The following is a 19,480-nucleotide window of genomic DNA, read 5'->3' on the forward strand; positions in this document are numbered from 1 at the left end:
GTACTTCATCTTTTTTTTTTTTTTTAATTTTTAAAAACTGTAGTAAAATGTATATAATATAAACCATTCATAACTATTTTTTAAGTGTACCATTTAGGGGCAGCAAGTTCATTCACACTGTTGTGCAACCAACCAGCAGCACCCATTTCCAGAACTCTTTTCATCTTGCAAAAATGAAATTCTGTACCTATTGAACTGTAACTGCCCATTCTTACCCGCCTCTACTCCCTGGTAACCACCATTTGACTTTCTGTCTCTATGGATCTGACTACCTCAGGTACTTCCTGAAAGTAAATTCATCTAGTATTTCACTTTTGTGATGTTTATTTTACTTAGCATAATGTCCTTAAGGTCCATCCATGTTGTAGCTTGTGTCAGAATTTCCTTTTAAAGACTGAATGATATTTCATTGTATGTATATACCACATTTTGCTTGTCAATTCATCCATCCAAGAAGATTTAGATTGCTTCTGCCTTTTGGTTACTGTGAATAGTGCTATTAACAAAAGGTACAAATATCTCTTCAAGATGCTACTTTAGTTCTTATGAGTATATAACCAAAAGTGGAAATGCTGGACCATCTGGTTGTTTTTAACTTTTTAAGGAATCATCGTATCTTCCACAGCAGTTTCACCATTATACATTCCAACTGGCAAAGGCCAAGTATTCCAATTTCTCCACACCTTTGGCATCACTCGTTATTTTTCTGTTGTTTGTATTTTTGTTCTTTTGATAAGTCATTTTAATGGGTATGAATGGTAATTCACTGTTGTTTTAACGTGCATTTCCCTAATAGTGATGTTGAATGTCTTTTCATGTGTTTAAAATCAATTAAAGTCCTTTGGTATTTTATTTTCATTGAGTTGGAGTTCTTTATATAAAATGAATATAAAACCTTATCAGATATGTGATTAGCAAATATCTTCTTCTATATCCTGAGTTGCTTTTTTACTCTTATGTCCTTTGATGCCTAAAAAAATTTTGATTTTGGGGGCGCCTGGGTAGCTCAGCCTGTAAAGCATGAGACTCTTGATCTCGGGGTCATGAGTTTGAGCCCCATGTTGGGGGTAGAATTTGCTAAAAAAATCAAATTTAATTTTAAGTAGCCCAACTTTTTCTTTTTCCTTTTTTTGTTCTGTGCTTTTGATATCCTACCCAAAAACCATTGCCAAACTCAATGTAGTCAAGTTCTCCCCTATGTTTTCTTATAGAAGTATTCTAGTTCTAGCTCATACATTTGGGTCTTTGATCCATTTTGAGTTGGTTTTATTTTAAGTTCTTCTTTTTGAGAAAGAGAGAGAGAGAGAGAGAGAGAGAGAGAGAGAGAGAGAGAACATAAACAGGCAAAAGGCAGAGAAAGAGAGACATACACACAAATCCTAAAGCAAGCTCCAGGCTCTGAGCTGTCAGCACAGAGCTCAACACGGGGCTCATACCACCAGATCATAACCTGAGCCAAAGCTGGATGCTTAACCAACTGAGCCATCCAGGCACCCCTGTTTTTTGTTTTGTATTTTCTCTTAAGTGATCCTCAGTCTGACTTTTTTTTAAAGTTTACTTCATTTTGAAGGAGAGAGACAGAGAGAAACCATGCAAGTGGGGGAGAGGCACAGAAGGACAGAGAGAATCCCAAGCAAGCTCCACACCCAGCACGGAGCCCAAAGCAGGGATGGATCTTATAACCATGGGATCATAACTTGAGCCGAAATCAAGATTTGGATGCTTAACTGGCTGAGCCACCCAGGCACCCTGATGTTTTATATTATTTCTATTTTTTTAGTTTTTTAATTAAAAAAAAAATGTTTATTTTTGAGAGAGAGAGAGAGAGAGAGAGCGAGCGAGCACGAGCAGGGGAGGGGCAGAGAGAGGGGGAGGCACAGAATCTGAAGCAGGCTCCAGGCTCTGAGCAGTCAGCACAGAGTTCAATGCGGGGCTCAAACTCACAAACCGTAAGATCATGACCTGAGCCGAAGTCGGACACTTAACTGACTGAGCCACTCAGGTGCCCCTCAAGGTTTTATTTTTAACACAGTATTAGGTTAAGAGTCCAACTTCATGGTTTCACATATAGATATCCAACTTTTTCAACACAAATTGTTGAAAAAACTGTCTTCCTCTGTATTAGTAGCCTTGTCTAAAATCACGTGCCCATATATGCCAGGGTTTATTTCTGGGCTCTGAATTCTGTTGCACTGGTGGATATGTCTTGTCTTTATGCCAGTACTACAGTCTGATTACTGTAGTTTATGATAAGTGTTGAAACTGGGAAGTGTGAGACCTCCAACTTTGTTCTTGTTTCAAGTTTGCTTTGGTTATTTGAGGGTCCCGTGAGATTCCAAATAAATTTCAGGATGAATTTTTCCAATCTGCCACAACCACTGTTGGGATTTTCATTAGAATTGCATTAAATCTGTAGATTACTCTGGGTAGTACTGATATGTTAACAATATTAAGTCTTCTAATCCAGGAACACCAATATCTTTAATTTACGGTGTCTAACTTCTTTCAGCAACGTTTTATAATTTTCAATATACAAATATTTCATCTCCCTGGTTAATTTATTCCTATTTTATTCTTTTTGATGCTATTGCAAATGAAATCATTTTCTTTTCCTTTTCAGATTTTTGCTGTTAGAATACAGAAACTCATCTTTTTTGCACATTGATTTTGTACCTTGCGATTTGCTGAATTTACTTATTAATTCTAATATTTTGTTTGGTAGAATCTTTAGGACTTTCTACATATAAGATCATGTTGTCTATGAATAAAGATAATTTTATTTCTCCCTTTCCAATTTTGATATATTTATTTCTTTTTCTTAACTGCTTCCAGCACTATACTGAATAGAAGTGACAAAAGTGAGTATCCTTGTCTCACCCTGATTATAAAATAAAAGCTTTTCATCTTTCACTACAGTATATGATGGTAGGTGTATACTTTTCATATATGGGCCTTTAATACGTTTGACATAGTTTCCTTCTAATCCTAGTTTGTTGAGTGTCGTTATCATGAAAGAATGTTGAATTCTGTCAAATGTTTATTCTGTATCTAGAGAGATGATCATGTAAATTTTTTTCTTCATTGTGTTAATGTAGTGTATTACAGTGACTAATCTTCATATGCTGAACTATCTTTGCATTCCAGGAATAAATCTCACTTGGTCATAGTGTATAATCCTCTTAATATACTGCTGAATCCAGTTTGCTAGTATTTTCTAAGGATTTCTGTATAAATATATCTCTGAAATATTGGTCTATAGTTTTCTTATACTGTCTTTGCCTGGTTTTGGTATCAGGATAATGATGTCCTTACAGAATGATTTTGAAAGTGTTTCTCCTTTTTATTTATTTTTTAATGTTTATGTATTTTGAAAGAGAGAGAGGGAGAGAGTGACCATGCAAGCAAGGGAAGGGCATAGAGAGGAAGAGGGAATCCCAAGCAGGCTCCGAGCTGTCAGCTCCAAACCCAATGCAGGGCTCAATGCCACGAACCATGAGATCATGACCCAAGCAGAAATCAAGAGTCAGATGCTTAACCAACTGAGCCACCCGGGCGCCCCAAAAAGTGTTTCTTTGTGATCAGTTTTTTGGAAAGTTTTGGAGAGGACTGATGTTAATTCTTCAAATGACTGGTAGAATTCACTGTGAAAGCATCTGGTCCTGGGCTTTTTAGTTGTCATTGTTGAAGTTTTTGTTACAGATTCATTTCCTTACAGTTACAGGTCTGTTCAGATTTTCTATTTCTTCATAATTCTTGGAGGTTGTACATTTCTATGAATTTTTCCATTTTATCCAGGTTATCAAATTTGTTGGTCTAAGTTCTTCATTCTCTTTTATGGTATAATACTATTGCACTGCATGGGTGTACCAGATTTTGACATATTCATCAACTGATGTTGGCATTTTCTGGCCATTATGAATGATCCTCCTATGAACATTAGTTTACAAGTTTCTGTGTGGATATATCTTTTTATTTTTCTTGGATATGTCCCAAAAGTTGAAGTTCTATAGCTCATAACTCTTACGTTTAATATTCTAAAAAACATGCAGATTGCTTTCCAAGGTGGTTGTACCATTTTACAACCCCACCAGTAATGTATGAGTCTCCCACCAGTAATGTCTGAATCTTCCAATCTCTCCACATCTTCTCCAATACATGTCACTATCTATCCTCTTTCTTATGGCCATCCTATAGTGCATATGAAGTGGCATCTCACTCTAATTTTGATTTGCATTTCCCTGATGGCTATGATATTGAACATCTTTTCATGTGCTTATTGGTCATTTGCCTATGTTTTTTTTTTTAACTTTTTAAATCTTTATTTATTTTTGAGAGAGAAAGAGACACAGAGTATGAGTGGGAGACAGGCAGACACAGAATCCGAAGCAGGTTCCAGGCTCTGAGCTGTCAGCACAGAGCCTGATGCGGAGCTTGAACTCACAAACTGAGAGATCATGACCTGAGCCAAAGTCAGATGCTGAATCGACTGAGCCACCCAGGTGCCCCTATTTGCCTATCTTCTTTGGAAAAATGTTTATTCAGATCCTTTGCATGTTTAAACAGGTTGTCTTTTTATCATTTGGTTGTAAGAGTTCTTTATACATTCTAGATACAAGTTCCTTATCAGATAGATGCTATACAAATCTTTTCTCCCATTCTATGAGTTGTCTTTTCACTTGTTCTCAGTAGTGTCCCCTAGAGCACAAAAGTTTCTAATTTTGAAGAAGTCCAATATATCTACTTTCTTCTACTGCTTCTGCTTTTGGTGTCTTAAGAAGGCTTTAGCTAACTCAAGGCCATGAAGATTTACTGCTATATTTTCTTCTAAGAGTTTTAAGGTTTTAGGTTTATATTTAAGTCACTGAACCATTTTGAGTTAATTATTACATATGATATGAATAAAAGGCCCAATTTCATTCTTTTTCATATCCACTTGAGCAAGCACTGATTACTAAAAAGGCTATTCTTTTCCACTGAATGGTCTTGGTATCATCATTGAAAAATGAAATGACCAAAAATGTGAGTGTTTATTTCTAGACTTCCAAACCTATTCTACAGATCTATATATGTATCCTAAAGCCAGTACTACACAGTCTTGATCACTCTAAGTTTTATAGTAATATTTGAAATCAGGAAATGTGAGTTCTTCTGTTAAAATTTTTTTTTAATGTTTATTTTTGAGAGAGAGAGAGAGAGAGAGAGAGAGAGAAAGTGGGGAAGGGGCAGAGAGACAGAGGGAGACACAGAATCCAAAGCAGGCTCCAGGCTCTGAGCTGTCAGCACACAGCCCAACGCAGGGCTCGAACTCGTGAACTGTGAGGTCATGACTTGAGCTGAAGTCAGACACTTTAACCAACTGAGCCCCCAGACACCCCAGTTCTTCTGTTTAAAGATATTTTTTGACTGTTTTACCTCTCTTGAATTTTCATATGTTCTCTTTCTTTCTTTCTTTCTTTCTTTCAAAAGTGTGAGCAGGGTAGAGGGGCAGAGGGAGAGGCAGAGGGAGAGGCAGAAGGAGAGAAAGAGGGAGAGACAGAGATTCTAAAGCAGACTCCAGGCTCAATGCAGAGTGACAAGAGGCTCGAACTCATAACCCTGGGATCATGATCTGAGCCAAAACCAAGAGTCAGACACTCAACCGAATGAGTCACCCAGTTGCCCCTCCATATGTACTTTAAAATCAGCTGGTCAGTTTCTGAAAAGGAGCCAGCCAGCCAGGATAAGGACTGCAATAAACATACAAATCAATTTACCATCTTAGTAATATTAAGTCAACAGATCCATGAACAAGGAACGTCTTTCCATTTATTTAGGTCTTATTTTTTTCAGTGATGTTTTATAGTTTTCAGTGTACAAGACTTTTACATTTTTTTTGTTCATTTATTCCTAGATATTTTATTCCTTTTAGGGCTATTACAATGAAACTGTTTTCTTAATTTCACTTTGGACTGTTCGTTGTTAATATACAGAAATACAACAGTTTTTTGTGTATTGACCTTGCATTCTGCCACCTCAATGAACTCATTTATGAGTTCTGAGTTTTTTAGTGGATTCTATAGGATTCTCTATGAAGAGAGAGTATGTGTGTACGTGTACATACATACGTACGTACACGTACACACACACACACACACACACACACACCATGCACACATTAGAGATAGTATTATTTCTTCCTTTCTAATCTGTTTATCTTTTATTTAATTTTCTTGCCTAACTGCCTTGGCAATGCTGAATAGAAGTGGTAAGAACAGACATCTTGTTTTTCATAGATGCCCTTCATCAGGTTGAGACAGTTACCTTCTTTTCCTAGTCTGTTCTACTCCTGCTTTATAAATTGGCACAGCCTTTCTGAAAAACTTGGTGACATGTGTCAAGAAATTTCAATGTTCAAATCCACTGACCTAGTAATCCAATTTGTATTAATCTATTTAAGGGAACAATCAGAGGTGAATAAAAGTTTTATGTACAAAGTCACTAAAACAGAAGGAAATCTGGCTCCAGCGTCTAGAAGAACTGCGTATGACATGCAATGCAAATGCAAGGGAGCACCATGTGAAATCAGAAATCATAGCAGTGACATATGAGACTTTTTCCCTCAACCATATGGTGACACCTTGCCACAAACAAACATTGTTTTTTGCTGATTTTTTTTTGTTTGTTTTGTTTTTTTTATTTATTTTTGGGACAGAGAGAGACAGAGCATGAATGGGGGAGGGGCAGAGAGAGAGGGAGACACAGAATCAGAAACAGGCTCCAGGCTCCGAGCCATCAGCCCAGAGCCTGATGCGGGGCTCGAACTCACGGACCGCGAGATCGTGACCTGGCTGAAGTCGGACGCTTAACCGACTGCGCCACCCAGGCGCCCCAGTTTTTTGCTGATTTTTAAGAAAATTCCAAATTAAAAGATTACACAAATTCCATTATTAAATAAGTACTAATACTGAAAGTATTACAGCTTAATTTGAATATAGTAATTACAATTACAGCTTTTGGCTGTCCAGCATATCATATTATTTGTAAGTACCAATACTATTTTGTTGGAATGATACCATTATTTCAGTATTTAGGTTTTTTTTTTAACCTGAATACAAAATATTTACATTTTGAGATGGAGATCAAAGACAGTAGTTTTTATTTTATAGTACATATAATTGCAAAAACAAAGTCTTCTCTGTCCAGAGAATTATAAACTGCTTTAAATTTTTAATTGAATATTATTACATTCAGTCAGAAAGTATCTTTCCATAAATTCATAATCCTCAGTGGGAGCAAGAAAATAAAGCAAAACTTTTGTTGCAAAATAGTTCATACTTTAGTTCAAAAATTTGAGGAACGGTGAAATATGAACATCAGAGTACTGAAATTAATACAAGTAGTTATATCCCACTCTCCTTTCATACTTGAAACTGCAAATCTAGAAGTACAAGAAATATTTTCCTTGAAACAAAAACTACCCTTTGCTAACACCTAAAGATTGAAAAACACACAAAAAGGTTCAAAGATTCCCCTCAGTTATTAAAAAGATGAGACTTGGGGCACCTGGGTGGCACAGTCGGTTAAGCGTCCGACTTCAGCCAGGTCACGATCTCGCAGTCCGTGAGTTTGAGCCCCGCGTCAGGTTCTGGGCTGATGGCTCAGAGCCTGGAGCCTGTTTCCGATTCTGTGTCTCCCCCTCTCTCTGCCCCTCCCCCATTCATGCTCTGTCTCTCTCTGTCCCAAAAATAAATAAACGTTGGAAAAAAAAAATTTAAAAAAAAAAAAAAAAAGAAAGTATCTTTCCATAAATTCATAATCCTCAGTGGAAGCAAGAAAATAAAGCAAAACTTTTGTTGCAAAATAGTTCATACTTTAGTTCAAAAATTTGAGGAACGGTGAGATATGAACATCAGAGTACTGAAATTAATACAAGTAGTTATATCCCACTCTCCTTTCATACTTGAAACTGCAAATCTAGAAGTACAAGAAATATTTTCCTTGAAACAAAAACTACCCTTTGCTAACACCTAAAGATTGAAAAACACACAAAAAGGTTCAAAGATTCCCCTCAGTTATTACAAAGATGAGACTTGGGGCACCTGGGTGGCGCAGTCGGTTAAGCGTCCGACTTCAGCCAGGTCACGATCTCGCAATCCGTGAGTTTGAGCCCCGCATCAGGTTCTGGGCTGATGGCTCAGAGCCTGGAGCCTGTTTCCGATTCTGTGTCTCCCTCTCTCTCTGCCCCTCCCCCGTTCATGCTCTGTCTCTCTCTGTCCCAAAAAAATAAATAAATAAACGTTGAAAAAAAAAAAATTAAAAAAAATAAAAAGATGAGACTGCCTGAAGATAAAGAAAATTAAGAAAAAAATTTAGAATTACTTTAGCCTCCCTCCATTTCCCCAGATCATTTCAGAAAAAGCTCATTCAGCATCTCTAAGATTTTGCACAAAAATCCACCTATGACTTATGGAAACCACTTAACCCTGTTTTCTTAAGGAAGTAGAGCCAAGTGCTTTGTGCTATGGCTTCTGTTATAATAATGCAAATCTTTATATATATTTGTTTTTATTTTATTTATATTTGATTTTATTTATATTATTTATTATAATATATTTACACTATATATTTATATATATTGTTTTTACTATGTTTTTATATTTTTTTAAGTTTTTACTTTTTAAATTCTTTTTAAATTTGTTTATTTTGAGAGAGAGAAAGAACTAATGGTGGGAGGGGAAGGAATAGAGAGACACAGAGAGAGACAGGGAGACAGAGACAGAGAATATTCCATGCAGGCTCTGTAGCCTTAGCACAGAGACCAACACAGGGTTAGAACTCACGAACCATGACATCATGACCTGAGCCAAAGTCAAGAGTCAAAGGCTTAACCTATTGAACCACTCAGACACCCCAAAAGAGAGAATCTTAAGCAGACTCTACACTCAAAGCGGAGGCCAACTTTGCGCTTGATCTCACAACCCTGGGATCATGACCTGAGCTGAAACCAAAAGTCCAACACTCAACAGACTGAGCCACTCAGGCACAAAGTTTATATTATTATGTTAGCAATTTTACTTGATTTTTGTGTTGTTTACAATTTTCAAATTTAAATTACGGTTAAGTATTTGGTTTTATTTTTTTGTTTTAGTTTCATCAATTCTAATATAAAATAGTAAATCAAAGTTTCCATACTGTCCTTCTGCTCCAGGACAGCAATCACAATTGGAATAATGGTACACAGCTAACATGATCAGGATTAGAACCCAAAGACTTCAGATCTAGTTCCCTTTTCACCAAATCAGTCTGCATCATCGTGGTTCTCACCAGAAAGAATAGATTCATGGGGCACCTGAGTGGCTCAATCAGTTAAGCATCCAACTCTTGATTTTGGCTCAAGTCATGATCCTAGAGTTGTAGGATCGAGCCCTACATTGGGCTCTGCTCTGAGTGTAGAACCTGCTTAAGATTATCCACCCCCCCCTTTCTCTCTCCCTCTGCCCCTCTCCCCTGCTCACACACTGTCTCTCTCTAAAATAAAACAAACCAAATTTAATAGATTCATTGAAAAAGTATTACATATCACCTCACACCTATTAGAATAGCTATTATCAAAAAAGACAAGAAATAAGCGTTGGCGAGGAGTACAGGGTACCCTCATGCACTGTTGGTGGGAATGTAAAATGGTGCAGCCATTATGGAAAACAGTATAGAAGTGCCTCAAAAAATTAAAAGTAGAACTACCATATGATTCAGCAATTCCACTTCTGGTTATTTATCCAAAAGAAATAAAAATCTAACTCAAAAAGATGCATGTACCCCCATGCAACATTACTTACAACAGCCAAGACATGGAAACAACCTAAGTGTCTATCAAAAGATGACTGAATAAATAAAACATAGCATAACTATATGGTATAATATAATTCAGCCATAAAAAAGAAGGAAATCTTGCCATTTGCAACAATGTGGATGGACCCTAAGGGTTTTGTGCCCTGAAGTCAAACAGAGAAAGACAAATATCATATGATCTCACTTACATGTGAAATTTAAAACAAAAACAAGAACAAAAAAACCCCCAAACTCATAGATAATCTAAAGAACAGACTGGTTGCCAGAGGCAGGGGACAAGAGGTGGGCAAAATGGGTGAGGGGGATCAAAAGATAGAAATTTCCAATTATAAAATAAATAACTGTGTGCATGAGGGTGTAATACACAGTATGGTGACTACGGTTAATAATACTGTATTGTATATTTGAAAGTTACCAAGACAGTAGATCTTAAAAGTTCTCATCATGGGGTGCCTAGGTGGCTCTGTCGGTTAAGCATCCAGCTCTTGATTTTAGCTCAGGTCATGATTTCAGAGTTGTGAGATCATGCCCGGTGCTGGGCTCCATGTTTGCATGGAGTCTGCTTAAGATTCTCTCTTCCCCACTCCCTCTGCTCCTCTCTGACTCATGCTCACTCCAGCTCATGTGCGCTCTCAAAAAAAAAAAAGTTCTCATCGCGAGAAAAAAAATGTAACTGTGTAGTGATGAATGTTAACTGGATTTATCACGGTGCTCATTTCACAATATATGTAATACCAAATCATTATACTGTTAAAACTAATACAATGTTATGTCAATTTTATCTCAATAAAATAAATAATTCTGAAAGAGGATTAGGTTTTAAATTCCATACTCCTTGACATACTGTAGTATATTTAATAGCTGGCATCTAAATGTAACTTCCCCACAGTAAAACACATTATGTATCATGATTCCAACAATTACAAACAGGATTATGGTGGGGGAAAAGATGAGGAAGCAAATAGAGGAAAATCTATGGTTTGTAAAATATGGTGATAGACATTGTGGGGGAGAAAACACAAAGCAAAAAACAAAGGACTGAGGAAACTTATAATCCAGTAAGGAAAATAAATAAGGACCATAAATATGATACAAGGAAAATTCTGACTACTGTATTCTTTTAAAAAGTATTGGGGCGCCTGGTGGCTCAGTCAGTTGAGCGTCCCACTTCGGCTCAGGTCATGATCTCATAGCTTGTGAGTTCGAGCCCTGCATGGGGCTCTGGGCTGACAGCTCAGAGCCTGGAGCCTGCTTAGGATTCTGTGTGTCTCTCTCTCTGCCCCTAACCTACTCACATTCTGTCTCTGTCTCTCTCAAAAATAAATAAACATTAAAAAAAAATTAAAACAAAAAAAGTATTAAAGTATGAACAGGCTATAGTAAGCAGAGTTTAATTACCAATCCAGCAATTAGTTATTTAGTACCTTCTATGGCCTAGTCACTGAGCTAGGTAAGGGTTATAATAATGAATAAAACAAGTATGGTTCCCATCCTCATATGGAGATACAAGTAAATAACAAATCAGTAGTTATTCTGGAAAAAGTTATGAAGAAAAAAACTAAGGCTTTTAAATTGCCTGTGTCTCCATTCAGTTGAAAGTGGTCCATCCGGTTAGGCTTCACTGATGAATAAAGTAACATTCAGTCTGTGACCCAGAGGATGAGAAAACAGTCTTTCAAATTGTGTGTGCACACGTGTGTGCATGCGTGCATGCATGTGTGTGTTGAGGGTAGAGAAGTTTAAGCCCAGGGAAGCAGCATATGTAAAGACTTTAAGGCAGCGAAGTGCATTGGCATATGTGACCTATATGACTGAAGCTTGGTGGACAATCAGAAAAATGGCAGAAATGGGGTTAAAGAAATAGGCAGGGATACGATCCCACAAATCAAAGCAGCAGGAGGTTCAGGGTATGTTGGAGGAAGAACAAATATATTAATTTTGGCTATAGTATGACATTAATGAAAAATATTTACATACAACCCTCATATATAAGATCTGAATTTAATCCTTACTACACAGTAAGAAAAATAATGTTTCCTTTAATGGATGAAGAGGTCACAAGGGCTCAGATGGGCTAAAGATCTTGCAAATAAGGTTGCACTGCTCGTAAGCAAAGTCACAAATCTCAGACATTCCAACACAAGTCAAATCAGTATCCTTTCTACTACGCAATAAGAAATGATGAATAATATAAACTGGATTAAAATCAAGGTAAGGAATATTGGTGTTATTATGGACAACAACTAATGAAAGTGGTATCAATTAAAAAGATGATTCTAGGGGCTTAACCGCTCGGTCGGTTAAGCGTCCAACTTCAGTTCAGATCATGATCTCATGGTTCACAAGTTCAAGCCCTGCATCGGGCTCTGTGCTGACAGCTCAGAGCCTGGAGCTTGTTTCAGATTCTGTGTCTCCCTCTCTCTCTGCCCGTCCCCCGCTCAATGTTCTGTTGGTCTCTCTCTCTCAACAATAAATAAACATTTAAAAAATTAAAAAAAGAAAATTCAAATTTTCTACATAGTGCATACAGAATACTTTGAGAAGTTCCTTTCTACAAAATAACTATTATGTATTAAGTCACTCATTTTTTATACTGTTCCCCAGAAGACTAAGATTGTGTGTGTGTGTGTGTGTGTGTGTGTGTGTGTGTGTGTGTGTACAGTTGCGGATGGGAGGGGGTTAAGCACCATGTTCAATCAGAACACCTATTTTAATCTATCTTATCTTAGATTTGAAAAAGAATTTTGCTCTTTGAAAACCACAGGTTATAATGAAGTCAACTTTGGTTCCAAAATCTCAAAGATCCTAAAACCTACTGGAAGTAGAGCCTTTTACCTACCATATGCCTTATGATAACTACTTTAATGAGCATGCTAATTTCTTTTTAGTTTTTCTGCTAAAAGCATATACCACTATAATTCATTAAAGGCAATTTCAGGTAAGATTTTGCCTCCACATGTTCAGAAATAACATAAATGCCTACCATAAAGTTTCCTTACATGTTAAGGCATTAAAACATTTTAAAAATGTAAGATAAGCATATATTCTATACTACTATAAACTATTTCTCAATAACTAAAAAATGAAGATTAAAAATTATACATTGATGCTCCAAAAAACTACTACTACTAAATATGTGTAATACTGATAAATATGTTTTGTTTCTTAGGGGACTCAAATATCACTAAAGTAAATAAATAATTCTTCAACTCAACTACATCTAAAAACAGAGTATGATATTAATGCAATAGTTTTATGTACCTAGTAATTACTCATATAGTCAATACCTATGACAAAATCTGCAAGTTAGCAACATCATGCGTATGCAGAACTGGTTATGTAAATATGCACACATACCTTTATCCTTCTTAAAATCCAAAGCATCTTCTTTATCAGTCACTATTTCCTTCATATTGATAATACTCTGGTGGGTAAGCTGCCGGAGAATTTTAATTTCTCGAATTGCTGTAATTGGAAAGCCTTCCTTTTCATTATCTAGACGTACTTTCTTTAAGGCTACCATTTCTCCTATAAAAATTAAGTAAAATCAAGTTAGCAGCTGACAAAACCAAATGACATTTTTCTTAATTTTAACTTTATTTTAATTCAAAATTTCTGTTCCTACCTCTTACTACTCACAAAATATATTTTAGCTTTCAAAGTACCAATGATAATGTTCATAGCTCAAGAAATTAAGTCTCTAGTTAAATTATCCAAACTGTGGAATACTATATAACTGTTAAAAAGGATGGGGTAGGTCCATAAGTATTGTTACTATATGCTCTGTACGATATATTAAATGAAAAAAGCAAGATGATGAACAGTAGCTGCATTACACTACCATTTTTTTTTTTAACGTTTTTATTTATTTTTGAGACAGAGAGACAGAGCATGAACAGGGGAGGGGCAGAGAGAGAGAGGGAGACACAGAATCTGAAACAGGCTCCAGGCTCTGAGCTGTCAGCACAGAGCCCGATGCGGGGCTTGAACTCACGGACCGTAAGATCATAACCTGAGCCGAAGTCAGACGCTTAACCGACCAAGCCACCCAGGCGCCCCCCTACACTACCATTTTTAAAAAGTGAAGGAGGGGATGGAATGCCTGGATGGCTCAGTTGGTTAATTGTCCAGCTTGATTCCATCTCAGGTCATGATCTCATGCTCTTGAAATCAAGTTCTGCTTTGGGCTGCACACTGAGCACAGAGCCTGCTGAAGATTCTCCCTTTTCCTTTTAAAAAATTTTTTTTTCAACATTTTTATTTATTTTTGGGACAGAGAGAGACAAAGCATGAACGGGGGAGGGGCAGAAAGAGAGGGAGACACAGAATCGGAAACAGGCTCCAGGCTCCGAGCCATCAGCCCAGAGCCCGACGCGGGGCTCGAACTCACGGACCGCGAGATCGTGACCTGGCTGAAGTCGGACGCTTAACCGACTGCGCCACCCAGGCGCCCCTCTCCCTTTTCCTATACCACCACCCCTCGGCTCATGCTCTCTCTCCCTCAAAAAAAAAAAAAAAAAAAAAAAAAAAAATAGAGAGGAGGTTAAATTTATATAATATGCTTATACATGCATAAAATCTCTCAACAGATGAGAAGATTCTATACATTAAGCAGGTGACAAAATGTGCTCGGACATACTAACTTGTCCAAAGCTGCCCAGCCCAGCAGTGAGACATATATTCAAAATCTGTTTTAGCTATCTCAAAAGTATGTGCTCTTCCCACTAAACGACTTTATAATTCAGATATGAGTGAGTACTGTCTCAGATAAGATCTCACTATTAAAAGAACACACACACACAAATCCTGTAAGTAAAAGTTCACTATTATAAAGGTTTGTTGGGGCGCCTGGGTGGCTCAGTTGGTTAAGTGTCTAACTGCAGCTCAGGTCATGATCTCAGTTTGTGAGTTCGAGCCCCACATAGGGCTCTATGCTGACAGCTCAGAGCCTGAAGCCTGCTTCAGATTCTGTGTCTCCCTCTCTCTGCCCCTCCCCAACTCATGCTCTGTCTCTCTCAAAAATAAATAAATGTTAAAAAAAAAAAAAATTAGAAAAAAAGGTTTGTTCATTCTTCTTCTTTGGAGAAAAAAAGGAATTCTGTACTTACAAATTTTCCAAAAGAAGGATGTTTATACTTTTAATCATTAAAACTTATTTAATTCTTTTTGATGGAAGTATAAAATAAAGTATGATTCCTTATTTGTTAAACAGCTTTAAAAGCTACAATTTAATCTCTTTTTGATAATGCAGAATCACCAGTATAAATAGTATTACTGTATGCCGTAACCGCGTTCCAGAGTTTCCAGACATAAGGTAGTCTAGTCTCCCCTATACTAAATGGCTTCAATAGCTATGCTATTTTAATCTATTGGTTTATTTCAACAAGGAATTATAAGTAAAGATTAAACACTGGCTCTAAGAGTTATTAGTAAAATATGTAGCCTCTGCACAGTTACTTTTTACTGGCTGCAAAACCTTTAAAACGGCTCACAGGTTCCTGATTATGTTCTAAAAGATTAAGCTGCCAAATATGGCCTCCAAAGGGTAACTTTGACAGAAAAAAAGAGTATTTTGCTAAAAGAAAAAGTGTTGCATAAGACTTAATACAACAAAATTTACTACTAAGGCTAATTAAGGTCAAGATACTTCTTTTCCCCAATTACGAACAATGTAAGAATTTATTCACAATTAAAGAAATCTAAATCCCACCATGCTACACATCACAAATACTAAAAAACCACTTTAAAAAACACAAATTAAGTACATTCAATAGATCCAAAGATCCACAGTATTTGGCATACTTACCAGTGTCTTTATCCCTGGCCTTGTAAACTTGTCCATAGGTACCTTCTCCAATAATTCCGATGATATCAAATTTATCCACACAGCGTTTTCCCCAGTCAATATCTTTTTCTTTGATTTCACCATAGCGAGGCCCACATATTCTATCAAATATAGTTCTTAAGTTTTTATATACAATCAAGCAAGTTGAATAAACTGTTTAATATTTAATATCCACCCTCTCCCAAAAAGTATTATAAATTATCATGAAAGTCAAGGCATCATTTCTCCATGCTGACTCTTCTTCTATAGACTAACAAACTGGAAAAAGAACTAAGGCTTATATGAAGAACTTCCAGATTAATAAAATGTAATTTTTCAATGAGTGGATAAAACCAACACTGATACAAAGAGTCAAAGTTCTCTAACCAACCTTTAGGAAGTTTTCCTTTTCATTCATCATCTATATATATAATACATATTATATATATACAAAATATATAAAATGCTTCCAAAAAGCAAGTTTGATAATGAACATTACCAAAAATCTAACTATAAAGCTTACTGACAAATTCAGACTTACAGCTAGATGAAATTATCTTAAAAATGGAAATACTAGAAAGATGTTTAGTCCAAGAGAGTAAAAAAAGTATTAATATAATCAGCTTTCAGGAATCCATACTTTGTGGCTGTGTGTGTGTTATATATGACAAATATTGGACATTCTTCAAAAGATACATAATTTAATAGTCTTTCAATATTCTGGTATGTAATAGAAATTCAAGTAAAGGAATAAAGCTACAATACTCAGAAAGACTTTTAAAAGTTTTTTAGTTTTCTACTCTATACTAGAAAATTGCCTCATACTCACACGAGGCACCTGAACAGCAATTCTAAAATCAGATCTAACTCAAAGTCTTACTCACACCTTCCCTTGGTTAAGTAGAAGTAAAAAAAGAAATCAACATGCTCACTTCTTAACTGATGAACACATTTCAAGGGAGTTATCTCTAGGCACTTACTTGAAGCTAATTTAGGATACAGATTTCAAACCTTCTTCCACTCCACCTCTTGCAAAATGAAAAATGCATTTAGTTATAGGAGCAAATGGAGCTAAAAAGCAAAGAAAACATAGCAGCTTGCCCATTACTAATTTTGTTTGGGCTCACTGAATGCTGACTTCCACCTTCTCCAATTTCAGTGTTTTGTATTATTTAAAAACTTAATTATAGAAATTATCTTTAACATATAATACCCCAAGAAATTAATACATTACAAACCATGAGAGAAAATTAAATTTAGTTTTATTAGTCATTTTGAATAGGTATGCAGGGAATTATGAATTTTTTTTCAAAACTCTAGCAGAATTTATTCATATACTTAAGTTTAAAGAGTAAATATACTTTTTATTATTTTAAATCTTAATTTTTTGTGTTTTATGATTTTATGAGGACCCAGAATCATTTCTGGTCAATTTAAGAGCAGGTAGAAAGCAAGCACATACTTAGGCCTCCTTTTACTATGTAACTGTGTTGTTGTTTTCTTTTCTTCTGGACTCTTTGAGAGATCATCTCCTCCTGGTAGCTCAGGGGGCAGTGGTAAATCAGCAAGTAAACATCGTAGTTTCTTCTCTACTTCTTTTTTAACTGCTTTTACTGAAATATTTCCTCGTAAGCTAAGGAAGAAAGGAGTCAGACAAACAAAACACATTTATTTGAGAAATAATAATCAGCCATGTCTTACACTTAAGTAGTAATGGCAAAATACTAAACTAAGTTACTTTCCAGCTAAAATAATAAACTGTATTCAATTGCAAAATACCAAATTTGGGGGCAAAAATGATTAGATAAAAACTAAGGAACCTGAACAAAGTATGAACTTTAGTTACAATAATATTTTGATATTTGTTCACTGATTGAAACAAACATACCATATTAATATAAGATATTAATACCGAAAAAACTAAATACAGTATATATGGGGACTCTCTGTAGTATAATTATAATTTTTCTGCAAATCTAAATCTGTTCAAAAAATCGTATATTTTAAAGATGATTTAGAATTACTATGAAACTGTAAATTAAGACTAAAAAATCAATTAGTCATGCTTCACAGAAAAATTCATTAGTTCTGTGATAGCATCCTGACTCTGTTGGAGAGAAGTAAGGGGTTTTATAGAAATAAATAACACTATATGGGGCACCTGGGCAGCTAGTCAGTTGAGGGTCCGACTCGTGATTTAGGCTCACGTCATGATCTCAGTGTTCGTTAGTTCAAGCGCTGCAAACACAGAGCCCACGGGATTCTCTCTTCCTCTCTCTCTGCCCCTCCCCCGCATGTGTTCTCTTTCTCTCCCTCAAAATAAACAAACATTAAAAAAAAAAAGTCTTGGGGCGTCTGGGTGGCTCAGTCAGTTAAGCATCCAACTCTTGATTTCAACTCACATCATGATCTCATGCTTCGTGAGTTCAAGGCCCGCATCGGGCTCTGTGCTGACAGTGTGAAGCCTGCTTGGGAGTCTCTCCTTCTCTGTTTGCACCTTCTCTACTCATGCCCTCTCTCTCAAAATAAATAAATAAACTTAAAAGAAAAAGTCTCTTATTAAATAAATAACACTAAATGGCGTTATTTATCTTGCCCATTTAAATAACCACAAACAACTAATTTAGCTTTGCCCTTTTCCAGGGTTAATTTTCTTAAATTGGATAATGACTCTCTTAAATATTTAAGGTTCTAGCTTACAGAAATTACAGGTCAAAATTTAAGTTGTTTGTATTGTACTTTTTTGAATGCATAAAGAACTCCGAATTTTGACTTGGTAATCTGATATTTTAAACCTCCCAGTTACTAAAAAATCTGCTTAAAAATATGACATTTCTTGGGGCACCTGGGTGGCTTATCAGTCAAGCATCAGACTTCGGCTCAGGTCATGATCTCACAGTTCGTGGGTTCAAGCCCTGCATCAGGCTCTGTACTGACAGCTCAGAGCCTGGAGCCTGCTTCGGATTCTGTGTCTCCCTCTCTCTCTGACCATCCCCCACTCACACTCTGTCTCTCGTTCTCAAAAAATAAATAAAACGTTGAAAAAAATTTTTTAAAAATGACATTTCTTGAAAGAAAATCTTATAATGATAACAAAATTTGGACTTCACACACTTTCATAGCAGTTATGAGTCCGATAATGAAAAAGTTTAGTGAGGGGCGCCTGGGTGGCGCAGTCGGTTAGGCGTCCGACTTCAGCCAGGTCACGATCTCGCGGTCCGTGAGTTCGAGCCCCGCGTCAGGCTCTGGGCTGATGGCTCAGAGCCTGGAGCCTGTTTCCGATTCTGTGTCTCCCTCTCTCTCTGCCCCTCCCCCGTTCATGCTCTGTCTCTCTCTGTCCCAAAAATGAATAAACGTTGAAAAAAAAAAAAAAAAAAAAGAAAGAAAAAGTTTAGTGAGACTACACCACTGCGGTCGGAAATTACAAATGACATTATCAATGTAAATCATTTAATTATAACTTCTATTCGTGTTAAACAATATTATTGTACAAATGCATGCTTTAATACCATCTGATAAAAACCATTTATCAATAACTATAATAAAATTGTGCCTTTTCTCCATAGCCCCGTGTTACTCACCAGAAGGTTCTTTAACAGAGAAAACATGCTCAAAAGGAAACTAGTTTGCAGTTTTATTTTTACAGTAATGGTACACAGCCTCCTTTTCAATGTTAATGTCCATACGTTCAATTGATTTTATGCTTCTATGTACTAGATGTTAGGTAAGGCACTGGACTTTAACAATAAAAACTATAACAAATACATTAAGATACAACTCCTGGGGCACCTGGGTGGTCCAGATGGTTAAGCATCCAACTTCAGCTCA

The 19,480-nt window shown here is 36.3% G+C and overlaps 1 protein-coding gene across 4 annotated transcripts in view; it reads right to left on the reverse strand.

The window, feature by feature from the left end:
* The window catches only part of CDK13 (cyclin dependent kinase 13), a 123,964-nt gene that overhangs the window by 70,880 nt on the left and 33,604 nt on the right, over positions 1-19,480 (reverse strand). For all 4 annotated transcript variants that reach the window (XM_043588521.1, XM_043588519.1, XM_043588520.1 and 1 more), the window contains exons 3-5: positions 17,115-17,285; positions 15,635-15,774; positions 13,186-13,356 (exon numbers count right to left, since the gene is read on the reverse strand). In XM_043588521.1, coding sequence (XP_043444456.1) covers positions 13,186-13,356; positions 15,635-15,774; positions 17,115-17,285 — 482 coding nt within the window. The remainder of the gene's footprint in view (positions 1-13,185; positions 13,357-15,634; positions 15,775-17,114; positions 17,286-19,480) is intronic.

The sequence above is a fragment of the Prionailurus bengalensis genome, chromosome A2 (assembly GCF_016509475.1).
Source record: "Prionailurus bengalensis isolate Pbe53 chromosome A2, Fcat_Pben_1.1_paternal_pri, whole genome shotgun sequence".
NCBI lineage: Eukaryota > Metazoa > Chordata > Mammalia > Carnivora > Felidae > Prionailurus > Prionailurus bengalensis.